This window comes from Buceros rhinoceros, unplaced genomic scaffold (assembly GCF_000710305.1).
Source record: "Buceros rhinoceros silvestris isolate BGI_N320 unplaced genomic scaffold, ASM71030v1 scaffold2866, whole genome shotgun sequence".
NCBI lineage: Eukaryota > Metazoa > Chordata > Aves > Bucerotiformes > Bucerotidae > Buceros > Buceros rhinoceros.
In genome coordinates, this window is record NW_010417922.1 from 71,671 (window position 1) to 84,462 (window position 12,792).

The 12,792-nt window shown below is 40.5% G+C and overlaps 1 protein-coding gene across 1 annotated transcript in view; it reads left to right on the plus strand.

Annotated features, from left to right (window-relative positions):
* The window catches only part of TTN (titin), a gene marked incomplete at both ends in the record, with an annotated part of 84,213 nt that extends 71,556 nt beyond the window's left edge, over positions 1–12,657 (plus strand). The window contains 20 exons of the mRNA XM_010138321.1: positions 205–501; positions 610–1,197; positions 1,305–1,607; positions 1,768–2,064; positions 2,523–2,810; positions 2,898–3,197; positions 3,287–3,589; positions 3,758–4,063; positions 4,174–5,940; positions 6,036–6,332; positions 6,892–7,179; positions 7,273–7,572; positions 7,653–9,719; positions 9,812–10,114; positions 10,196–10,501; positions 10,596–10,886; positions 11,014–11,313; positions 11,416–11,721; positions 11,970–12,275; positions 12,376–12,657. Of these exons, the coding sequence (XP_010136623.1) occupies positions 205–501; positions 610–1,197; positions 1,305–1,607; positions 1,768–2,064; positions 2,523–2,810; positions 2,898–3,197; positions 3,287–3,589; positions 3,758–4,063; positions 4,174–5,940; positions 6,036–6,332; positions 6,892–7,179; positions 7,273–7,572; positions 7,653–9,719; positions 9,812–10,114; positions 10,196–10,501; positions 10,596–10,886; positions 11,014–11,313; positions 11,416–11,721; positions 11,970–12,275; positions 12,376–12,657 (9,495 nt within the window). The remainder of the gene's footprint in view (positions 1–204; positions 502–609; positions 1,198–1,304; positions 1,608–1,767; positions 2,065–2,522; positions 2,811–2,897; positions 3,198–3,286; positions 3,590–3,757; positions 4,064–4,173; positions 5,941–6,035; positions 6,333–6,891; positions 7,180–7,272; positions 7,573–7,652; positions 9,720–9,811; positions 10,115–10,195; positions 10,502–10,595; positions 10,887–11,013; positions 11,314–11,415; positions 11,722–11,969; positions 12,276–12,375) is intronic.
* Between the last annotated feature and the right edge of the window lie 135 nt (positions 12,658–12,792).

Below are 12,792 nucleotides of genomic sequence, written 5' to 3' on the forward strand. Positions count from 1 at the left end.
TTGTGGTATGTCTGTGGTTTAACAAATGAAAAAGAGCTAATAGCTCAAATTTTAAATTATGCTTGCCTTTTACTTGAAGTTTTCTAATATGCAAGTTAATTTAAAACCACATTTTTCTCAATCCAGATAGCATTCTGTGTAATTGCTAATATAAAAAGTAAATACTTGCTATATTGTTTAACTTGTTGCATTTTTTTTTCTCAGAAAAACCCAGCCCACCAGAAAGACTTGGAGTAACAAATGTCACAAAGGACAGTGTTTCTCTTTCATGGCTAAAACCAGAACATGATGGTGGAAGCAGAATTGTGAGCTACCTCATTGAAGCTCTTGAGAAAGGACAGCAAAAATGGGTTAAGTGTGCAGTTGTAAAGACAACTCATCATGTTGTCCATGGTCTTAAGGAGAATGTTGACTATTTCTTCAGGGTATCCGCAGAAAACCAAGCTGGTTTAAGTGATCCTAAGGAACTACTGCTCCCTGTTACAGTTAAAGAACAATTAGGTATGCTTCCTGACATGAAACAAAAGTTGATCCACATTAAATTGCATTCATATTTTAAAAGAGAGAACACTTTTTTTTTTAATGGCTTGAAAACGTTTTCTTTTTCAGAATCTCCTGAGATTGACATGAAGGGCTTCCCCCATAACACTGTGTATATTCGAGCGGGATCGAACCTGAAAGTTGAAATTCCAGTTTCTGGAAAGCCGGTGCCAAAGGTGACATTGTCTAGAGATGGTGTTCCACTGAAACCCACCACGAGATTTCACACAGAAACCACTGCAGAAAGTCTCATCATTAACCTTAAAGAAAGTGTAGCTGCTGATGCTGGCAGATATGACATTACAGCTGCCAACTCAAGTGGCACCACAAAATCATTTGTTAATATTGTTGTGCTGGATAGACCAGGTCCTCCTGTTGGTCCTGTTGTCCTTAGTGATATCACTGAAGAGAGTGTAACACTCAGATGGCAGCCACCAGCTTATGATGGTGGAAGTCAAGTTACCAACTATATTGTACTGAAAAGAGAAACAAGTACCGCTGCTTGGTCTGAAGTGTCTGCAACCGTTGCTAGAACTGTTATCAAAATTATGAAGCTCACAACAGGAGAAGAATACCAATTCCGCATCAAAGCTGAGAACCGCTTCGGCATCAGTGATCACATAGACTCACAATGCGTGGTTGTCAAGCTTCCTTACAGTGAGTAATATGCTTCTCAAACTATAGGCTGATGTATTAATACTCTGACATTGGAAAGTTGAAAATACAATTTTGTTAATAATTAATCACTTCTTTTGGATTATCAGCTACCCCCGGCCCTCCTTCCACACCATGGGTCATGAATGTAACCCGAGAGAGTATTACTGTTGGATGGCATGAACCCGTCACTAATGGTGGCAGTGCAGTCATTGGATACCACCTGGAAATGAAAGACAGGAATAGCATATTATGGCAAAAGGCTAACAAGACCCTCATTCGCACAACTCACTTCAAAGTCACCACCATCAGCGCTGGCCTTATTTACGAATTTAAAGTTTATGCAGAAAATGCAGCTGGCATTGGGAAAGCAAGTCATCCTTCTGATCCAGTCCTTGCAATTGATGCTTGTGGTATGTATTCCCTAGAAAATAAAGAAGCCCGGTCATTTAAGCAGTGCTGTTCCCCCACCACCATCCCCACCACCCCCCCATGATATTCTGTCCTGTACAGTAAGCCAATACCCAAAATAGCTGTTACTCATTATCAATACTTTTACGTTTCCTATTGCAGAACCACCAAGAAATGTTCGTGTCACGGATATTTCCAAGACTGCTATCACGCTGTCATGGCAGAAGCCAGCATTTGATGGTGGGAGCAAGATCACTGGATACATTGTAGAAAAGCGTGATCTTCCGGATGGCAGATGGACAAAGGCTAGCTTCACCAATGTCATTGAGACTCAGTTCACAATATCTGGTCTGACACAGAATTCCCGGTATGAATTCCGGGTCTTTGCTAAGAATGCTGTTGGCTCCATTAGTAATCCCTCAGATGTTGTGGGTCCTATCACATGTGTTGATACATACGGTAAGTGTTCTGCAATCAGATAACAGTACCATTTTGTGGTACTACGAAGCTTGAAGGAAGCACTGTTTTGTAGAACCATAGTCTTTTAAATATGGAAGGCTAGTTTCCAGTGATTGACTCAATAAGCTTGAATAACTGTGAACTATTTGGACGTGATCGTAATGTGTATCTTTGGCCACACCTGCATTTTTAAAGTCTTGTGCTATCTTTATTATTTGAGGAACAGAACAGTCTGCTCCATGGCCAAAGTGGTTATATTTATACATGAGGTATCCTTTTCTTGGTAGGATTAGCTCTAACTTGTTCTAGGTTTGCCATTTAAGTTATACACGCTACCTTTACTTTGATCTGTATTTATAAAATGCCTGTTACTATTAGCTTAAATAAAGAACTTTTATTTTCATTTTTATTAAATACAACTCTAAAAAAAGTATGGTTTTAACTCTTTTTTTCTTAAGGTGCACCTGAAATCGATGTGCCACCAGAATATACAGAATTGGTGAAATACAAAGCAGGAACTTCAGTTCAGCTAAAACTAGGCATCTCAGGCAAGCCTATACCCACAATTGAATGGTTCAAAAACGGCAGCGAGATACAAACCAGTGCAGTAGTGTCTATTGAAAACACAACAGAATTTGCTTCTATACTCATCAAGGATGCAACTCGACTCAACAGTGGCACCTATGAATTAAAACTGAAGAATGCCATGGGTTCAGCATCAGCCCATGTTAGAGTACAGATACTTGGTATGTCTTGAGATACAACTGTATTATACTACTAAAAAATTATTCAGTAATAAATACTTAACACCTTCTTTCTTCTGCCTTCCACAGACAAGCCAGGACCCCCAAGTGGACCTATACAGTTTAAGACAGTCACTGCTGAAAAGATTACAATAATGTGGGACCCACCAGCAGATGATGGTGGTGCACCTGTAACACACTATGTTGTTGAAAAGCGGGAGACAAGTAGGGTTGTATGGTCTTTAGTTTCAGAAAAAGTGGAGGGATGTATTGAAACTACAACAAAACTCATCAAAGGAAATGAATATGTGTTCCGTGTCCGTGGTGTGAACAAGTTTGGAGTTGGTGATTCTCTGGAGTCTGAACCAGTTATAGCCAAAAATTCATTTGGTAAGGAACATGTAAAATAACTTATGCAACTGAATCATCTTGTGTATTATTTGTAAGTAGTACTGATCTACTGACCTTTCTTTACTCAGTTACACCTGGACCGCCTGGTATACCAGAAGCCACAATGATAACCAAGAATTCTATGACTGTTGTCTGGAGTAGACCCACTGTTGATGGAGGCAGTGAAATATCAGGATATTTTCTTGAAAAACGTGACAAAAAGAGTCTAAGTTGGTTCAAGGTTACTAAAGAAACCATTCGGGACACCAGACAGAAAGTAACAGGTCTGACTGAGAACAGTGAATATCATTTCCGAGTTTGTGCTGTCAATGCAGCTGGACAAGGACCATTCTCTGAAGCATCTGACTTCTACAAAGCTGCAGATCCTGTTGGTAAGATACAACATGCAGTATTTCTAATTGGTTATAATTTAATGGACAATGGGCAGTTAGAATGGGATCACACCAATGTAACTGAGGGCAGATTTTACTCCTCTTTATGATTAATCCTAAATATGGCTTCTGATTATTTTGTTTTCCGCTGTAAACTATCACTTACAGATAAGCCAGGCTCACCAACAAAGCTGAAGGTCGTGGATACGACCAAGACATCTGTCACGCTAGGCTGGATTAAACCTGCTTATGATGGAGGAAGTCCAATTACCAGCTACGTGGTGGAGAAAAGGGAAGGTGAAGAACAAGAATGGACTGTAGTCAGTGTGAAGGGAGAAGTGAGAACAACTGAATATGTTGTATCCCATCTTCAGCCAAGTGTTAATTATTATTTCCGTGTGTCTGCTGTAAATTCTGCTGGACAAGGAGAGCCTATTGAAATGACAGAACCTGTTCAAGCTAAAGATATTCTTGGTACTGTACCTTTCAGTGATTTATTATTTTTCTGTGTTTTGGCTTTTTTTCAAAGCATTTCTTCTTTTACATTCCAAGTATACATTATTAATTTTTAATTACTTCCACAGTGGCCCCAGAGATTGATCTGGATGTTGCTCTACGGACCTCTATTGTTGCTAAAGCAGGTGAAGATGTGCAAATAATGATTCCATTCAAAGGAAGACCTCCTCCAACAGTTACATGGAGAAAGGGTGACAAGAACCTTGGGATTGATGAAAGATATATCATCCAGAACACAGAATCATCTACACTACTTACTGTTCCTCAAGTTACACGAAATGATACAGGAAAATATGTTCTTACAATTGAAAATGGAGTCGGAGAAGCAAAGTCATCATTTGTGAATGTAAAAGTACTTGACACACCATCTGCCTGCCAGAAGCTGCAGCTTAAGCATGTTTCTCGTGGCACAGTTACACTGGTGTGGGAGCCACCTCTCATTAATGGTGGTTCTGAAATAACAAATTATGTTGTTGAAAAAAGAGATGCTACAAAGAGGGCCTGGTCAACTGTAACAACACGTTGTTCTCATACCACCTTTAAGCTAACTAACCTATCAGAGAAGACTGCATTCTTCTTCCGTGTTCTCGCTGAAAATGAAATTGGACTGGGTGAACCTTGTGAAACATCTGAACCAGTAAAAGCTGCAGACGTACCTGGACCTGTAAGAGACCTAGCCATGAAAGATTCTACAAAGACTTCCGTTAAATTGCAGTGGAGCAAACCTGACTATGATGGTGGTAGCATTATATCGGACTATGTTATTGAAAAGAAACTGGAGGAAGAAAAAGAATGGACATATGCAGGCACAAGCAAGAGCTGTGAATTTGAAGTTGAAAAACTTAAAGAGCTTTCTGTCATGCAATTTAGAGTCTTTGCTAAAAATGAAAAAGGCATGAGTGATGCTGTTACTGTTGGACCCATTACAGTGAAAGAATATATAATAACACCTGAAGCCGACCTTTCTGATATTCCTGGAGGTCAAATTGCAGTACGAATTGGACATAACCTGCACATCGAATTGCCTTATAAAGGTAAACCTAAGCCATCAATGAGCTGGCTCAAGGACAACCTCCCTCTTAAAGAAACTGAACATCTTCGTTACAAGAAAACTGAAAACAAGATAAGTTTAAGCATCAAGAATGTGAAAAAGGAGCATGGTGGGAAATATACTTTAATTCTTGATAACGTAGTCTGCAGAAAAACATTTGCAATCACTGTCATCACTCTTGGCCCTCCATCTAAGCCAAAAGGACCTCTAAGACTAGAAGAAATCAAAGCAGATAGTGTAGTTTTGTCATGGGAACCTCCTGAAGATGATGGGGGAGGAGAAATTACTGGCTACAGTATTGAGAAGAGAGAAACTTCACAAATGAACTGGAAGCTGGTGTGTTCAAGTGCTGCAAGAACAACTTTCAAAGTACCAAACCTTGTTAAAGACACTGAATATCAGTTTAGAGTTCGTGCGGAAAATAGATATGGCGTGAGCCCACCTCTTGTCTCAGCAGATGTTGTGGCAAAGCATCAGTTTAGACCACCAGGCGCCCCGGGCAAGCCTGTTGTATACAACGTAACTGCTGATGGAATGACCATATCTTGGGATGCTCCCGTTTATGATGGTGGTTCAGAGATTATTGGATACCATGTTGAGAAGAAGGAAAGAAACAGTATCTTGTGGCAGAAGGTTAACGTTGCATTAATATCTAGCAGAGAATACAGGATTACTGGACTACTTGAGGGCCTGGATTACCAGTTCCAAGTATACGCTGAAAACACTGCAGGTCTAAGCCGACCTAGCGAGCCAAGCAAATTTACTTTGGCAGTCTCTCCAGTGGGTGAGTGAATGATCCCTCACACATCCAAGAAAATTTTCATTTTGTAGACTATGGTGAGCAGTAATAAAAATGCATTTTAATTATTTTCCTTTCAGACCCACCTGGTACTCCGGATTACATTGATGTCACCAGGGAAACAGTCACTCTTAAATGGACCCCCCCACTGCGTGATGGAGGCAGTAAGATTGTGGCTTACAGCATTGAGAAACGGCAAGGAAGTGAAGACCGTTGGCTCAGATGTAACTTTACTGATGTCAGTGAATGCCAATATACAGTTACGGGACTCAGTTCAGGTGACCGATATGAATTCAGAGTGCTTGCAAGAAACGCTGTTGGTACCATCAGCCCGCCTTCACAGTCTTCGGGCTATATCATGACCAGAGATGAAAACGGTAAGAATTATTTCTTAATGTGCTTCTGTTTGGGTACTGAAGCCAGCTAGAGCTTCTGGCTGTACTGACGGGAAAAGGGAGGCCAAGAGGGCAAGAACTGTTTGACTGAGGTCCTTCCAGTCAACTCAGAACATTTCTGTTCATACTCCAAAATGGGAGGGTGTAAATTAAAGACCCAAATCTGGCAGACATATGTAATCAATTGCTGAAAGGCACGGCCACTCTACATTTGTGTTGGATATGAAGCAGCAGAAGCAAAGTTGGAAAGGAATCATAAACTGTAATATCCTGATGCACTGAATCATTAATTCAGAAATGGTAGCCTGGCATACTATAACAGCAAATATTACTGGTGTCTTTCAATTATTGTTAATACGATACACTGTGCTTACAGGAAAAATAAGTTTTTAGTTCATATAATAACTGCTTTTTAGAGAACGCCAATTTCTAAATGAAAGAGTTCTCTATATATCACAATATTTTATAATTAGTATATTAAAAAGAGTATGGGGAAAAATACTTATCTATATGGGATTTGAATTATATTTTCCTTTTTCAGTTGCTCCAACAATTGAATTTGGCCCTGAGCACTTTGAAGGCCTTACTGTTAAAGCTGGAGAGAGCATTAGACTTAAAGCTTTAATCAAAGGACGCCCAGTACCTAAAGTGACATGGTTTAAGGATGGTAAGGAGATTGAGAAAATAATGAATATAGAAATAACTACAGATATTGGATATAGTACAATCTTCATTAGAGATGCTACCCGGGATCATCGTGGAGTGTACACAGTAGAAGCCAAAAATGCATCGGGCACTAAACGAGAAGATATTACCTTCAGAGTACAAGGTACTGCACCAAACACTCTCAGCATGCTCCTTTAAAATCAATATTTTATTCTAAGTGCCAGCAAATTATAACTCTGAACCTTTAAAATTGCAGACACACCAGGAAAAGTTGGTGGACCAATACGATTCACAAACATTACTGGAGAAAAAGTCACATTATGGTGGGAGCCTCCGGCTAATGATGGTTGCGCTTCTATTTCCCACTACATAATTGAAAAACGTGAAACCAGCAGAATTGCTTGGGCATTAGTTGAAGATAAATGTGAAGCTTGCACCTACACAGCACTTAAACTAATCAAGGGCAATGAGTACCAGTTCCGTGTCTCTGCAGTGAACAAATTTGGGGTTGGCAGACCACTGGAGTCTGATCCAGTTATCGCACAAATACCTTACAGTAAGTTTCCACCTCCTGCCGTAGAAATAACTGTGGAGTCACCACTTTGTCTTTCTAATTACATTTTTTTTTTTTTTAAGCTCTCCCTGATGCACCAGGAACTCCGGAGCCTACCAATGTAACAGGAGACAGTATCACACTCACTTGGGCAAGACCAAAATCAGATGGCGGAAGTGATATAAATGAGTATATTCTAGAAAGAAGAGAAAAGAAGAGCATGCGCTGGGTTAAAGTAACCAGTAAGAGGCCCATTATGGAGAACAGATACAGAGTAACTGGCCTTATTGAAGGCAATGAGTATGAATTCCATGTCATGGCTGAAAATGCTGCAGGAGTTGGACCTCCAAGTGATGTTTCAAAGCTGATTAAATGTAGAGAACCAGTCAGCCCACCAAGTGCTCCTAATGTTGTAAAGGTGACAGATACATCAAAGACTAGTGTAAGCTTAGAGTGGACCAAGCCAGTTTTTGATGGAGGCATGGAAATAATTGGGTACATCATTGAGATGTGCAAAGCTGATCTCGAAGCATGGCAGAAAGTCAATGCAGAGACTGTTCTTGCTACTAAATATACCGTTGTTGATTTGGAGGCAGGAGAACACTATAAATTCAGAGTTAGTGCTGTCAATGGTGCTGGCAAAGGAGAAAGTTGTGAAGTTGCTGCTTCAGTCCAAACTGTAGACAGGCTTTCTGCACCTGAGATCGATATCGATGCAAACTTCAAGCAGACTCATATTGTAAGAGCTGGTGCAAGCATTCGCTTATTTATTGCCTTCTCTGGAAGACCTGTTCCTACTGCTGTGTGGTCCAAAGCAGATGCTAATCTTAGCTTGCGTGCTGATATTCAAACAACTGATTCATTCAGCACATTGACTGTGGAGGAATGCAATAGAAACGACGCTGGCAAGTATGTCTTTACTGTCGAAAACAACAGTGGAAGTAAGTCTATTGCATTTACTGTCAAGGTTTTGGACACACCTGGTCCACCAGGTCCTATTACATTTAAAGATGTGACTCGAAGATCTATTACTTTAATGTGGGATGCTCCTGTCCTGGATGGAGGTTCACGTATCCATCACTACATTGTGGAAAAACGGGAAGCAAGCCGTCGTAGCTGGCAAGTGGTGAGCTCAAAATGTACTCGACAAATCTTTAAGGTCACCGATCTGGCAGAAGGTGTGCCGTATTACTATCGAGTGTCAGCAGAAAATGAATATGGTGTAGGTGAACCCTGTGAATTAGCAGAACCAGTTGTAGCCACGGAAGAACCTGCTCCACCTAAGAGACTTGATATTGTTGATACAACCAAATCTTCTGTAGTTTTAGCTTGGCTTAAACCTGATCATGATGGTGGTAGCCGTGTTACTGGATACCTTCTTGAAATGAAACAAAAAGGGTCTGACTCCTGGATTCAAGCTGGACAAACCAAACAACTTACTTTCACTGTTGAAGGCCTTGTGGAGAACACTGAATATGAGTTCCGGGTCAAGGCAAGGAACAATGCTGGCTACAGTGAGCCAAGAGAAGCTTTCTCCTCTGTTATTATTAAAGAGCCACAGATTGAACCAACAGCAGATCTCAGCGACATAAGCAGACAGCTCATAACATGCAAGGCTGGAAGCACCTTTACTATTGATATACCAATCAGTGGACGTCCAGCCCCAAAAGTGACATGGAAACTTGAGGAGATGAGGCTGAAGGAAACCGAGAGAGTGTCCATCAAGACAACAAAAGACAGAACCACATTGACTGTAAAGGACAGTATGAGAGGTGACTCTGGTAAATACTATCTCACACTTGAAAACACTGCTGGTGTGAAAACGTTTACTGTCACAGTGGTAGTCATAGGAAGGCCAGGTCCTGTCACTGGCCCAATTGAAATATCATCTGTCTCTGCTGAATCCTGTGTGTTGACCTGGAAAGAACCTGAAGATGATGGTGGCAGTGACATTACGAACTACATTGTAGAGAAACGTGAATCTGGCACAACAGCATGGCAGCTGGTAAATTCCAGTGTGAAACGTACACAGATCAAAGTCACTCATCTCACAAAATACCAGGAGTACAGTTTCCGAGTAAGCTCAGAAAACAGATTTGGAGTGAGCAAACCTCTTGAATCAAAACCAATAGTGGCTGAGCATCCATTCGGTAAGTGAAACTCTTTTCGAAATTTGTTCTTTTCCTCTGACTGAGGTATTTGTAATAACTAATATTTTCCTCCCATCTTTTTACGTGTTTAGTCCCACCAAGCCCACCTTCAAGGCCAGAAGTCTATTCTGTGTCTGCAACTGCCATGGCCATTCGGTGGGAGGAACCCTATCATGATGGTGGCAGCAAAGTCATTGGATATTGGGTTGAAAAGAAGGAGCGCAACACCATCCTTTGGGTGAAAGAGAACAAAGTGCCGTGCTGTGAATGCAACTATAAAATCACAGGACTGGTGGAAGGACTAGAATATCAGTTCAGAACCTATGCTCTAAATGCTGCAGGTGTTAGCAAAGCCAGTGAAGCTTCCAGACCTGTAGTGGCTCAAAATCCTGTTGGTAAGTATTCTTTTTAGAGATGTGTTGGTATTTAAGCTGAAATAGAATAGCCTTTCTCATTTTTCTGTTTTATTCTTCCAGATCCACCAGGAAGACCAGAAGTAACAGATGTCACCAGATCTACGGTGTCACTCAGCTGGTCAGCACCTCTTTATGATGGTGGAAGCAAAATTATTGGATATATTATAGAACGCAAACCATATAGTGAATCTGGAGATGGACGCTGGCTGAAATGCAATTATACCATTGTCTCAGAAAACTTTTTTACTGTGACAGCTCTTAGTGAAGATGAGGCATATGAATTCCGCGTATTAGCAAAGAATGCCGCTGGAGTGATTAGCAAAGGATCTGAATCGACTGGTGCTGTTGTTTGCAAAGATGAATACTGTAAGCAATATTCACTCGGAACATTTAAAACCATAAAGTTCTATTTTTAGTACTGTAACGTAATTTGTTTTTAATCTCTTTTTCCTTATAACAGCACCACCAAAGGCTGAACTCGACGCCAGACTGCAGGGAGAAGTCGTGACCATTAGGGCTGGAACGGATCTTGTTCTCAATGCAGCCATTGGTGGGAAACCAGAACCAAAAGTCTTCTGGTCCAAAGGTGACAAGGAATTAGATCTATGTGAAAAGATCTCTCTGCAATACACCAGCAAACGAGCCATCGCTGTTATCAAGTTCTGTGACAGAAGCGATAGTGGAAAATATACTCTAACTGTCAAAAATGCCAGCGGCATGAAACAAATTTCTGTTCTTGTCAAAGTGCTTGGTATGTATCCCACGATTAATATTCATACTTAGTTTACTAAAAAAACCCCACGTTCTTTCAACTCATTGAAGAGTGAGACACTTTTCCTTAGCTGCTAAAAACAATACTTACTTTCATCTCTACCCAGATTCACCAGGTCCATGTGCAGGCAAAATCTCAGTTAGCAGAGTAACAGAAGAGAAATGTACTCTGGCATGGAACATTCCTGAGGAAGATGGAGGTGCACAGATCACTCACTACATTGTAGAAAGACGTGAAACCAGCAGACTTCACTGGGTCATTGTTGAGGCTGAATGCCAGACTTTATCCCATGTGGTTACAAAACTTATTAAAAATAACGAATACATCTTCCGTGTGAGAGCTGTCAACAAATACGGACCAGGTGTTCCACTTGAATCAGAACCTGTGATTGCCAGGAATTCTTTCAGTGAGTGTTACTAGCTTCCATTTGCATCAGAATTTGTGGAATATTTCTCATAGATAAACAGTTTGTTAAATATTTTTTTCACCTTTTTTTAAAAAAAAACAGCTATCCCAACACAGCCTGGTGCTCCTGAAGAAGTGAGTGTCGGCAAGGAACATATAATTATTCAGTGGACAAAACCAGAATCAGATGGTGGCAGTGAGATTAAGGACTATCTTGTGGACAAACGTGAAAGGAAAAGTCTGCGCTGGACACGAGTGAACAGGGATTACACCATTTATGATACCAGACTGAAAGTCACTGGTCTCATGGAAGGCAGCCAGTACCAGTTCCGTGTCACTGCTGTGAACGCTGCTGGGAACAGTGAGCCTAGCGAAGCTTCACAATACATGTTATGTAAAGAGCCATCATGTGAGTTACCACATTTAAAACATATTTTAATATTTACTTATAATAATGGAACATAAAACCATGTCGACATTTCGACTAAGATACCCAAAACCACACATGATCTCACTGAACTAGCTAGTATTAGAATAAGCTGCAAAGCAGTGATAGTTCATTTTAAATGCACTTCCTGCATTAGCTGTTTAGAAATTGTTTTTAACTGTAAAATGTTTCCTACACCAAAGCTAAATGCATTTTCTTCTTTTTCAAAGATACTCCAGCTCCACCTTCAGCTCCAAGAGTTGTGGATACTACTAAGCACAGCATAAGTTTAGCCTGGTCAAAGCCCACGTATGACGGTGGTGCTGACATCTTAGGCTATGTGCTTGAAATGAAAGATGAAGGTACTGAACAGTGGTATCGACCACATACAACTGCCACTCTCAGGAATGCTGAGTTCACCGTGACTGGTCTTAAAACATCTCAGAAATACCAATTCAGAGTTGCTGCTACAAATGTCAATGGTATGAGTGAATTTAGTGAATCATCAGCAGAAATAGAACCTGTGGAAAGAATAGGTAATTTGAAAACTTAATGTATATTTTAAGGAATTATTATATTTTCCTTTAGAACTACTAAAAGATTACTCAATTCCATGTTTCTTACACCCTTCATCAGAAACACCTGAGCTTGAGCTTGCTGATGATCTGAAGAAGACAGTTACAGTCAGAGCTGGTGGTTCCCTGCGCCTGATGGTTTCAGTATCTGGCAGACCTGCTCCTGTAATCACATGGAGCAAGGAGGGTGTTGACCTTGTAAGTCGAGCTATTATTGATACTACAGACAGCTACACTCTGCTTATCGTGGATAAAGTTACTCGGTATGATGCTGGAAAATACATCATTGAAGCTGAAAATCAATCAGGAAAAAAATCTGCAACCATTTCTGTAAAAGTGTTTGGTAAGTACTGCTACAATTGTATATGGGCATTACATCACTCATTGTGCAGGTGGCTCAGGAATAATAAAATAATTCAATTCCAAAGGAAGTTTGCAGTTTAAGTAACATGAGAACGTTTGGGAAGTGTTAAGGGTC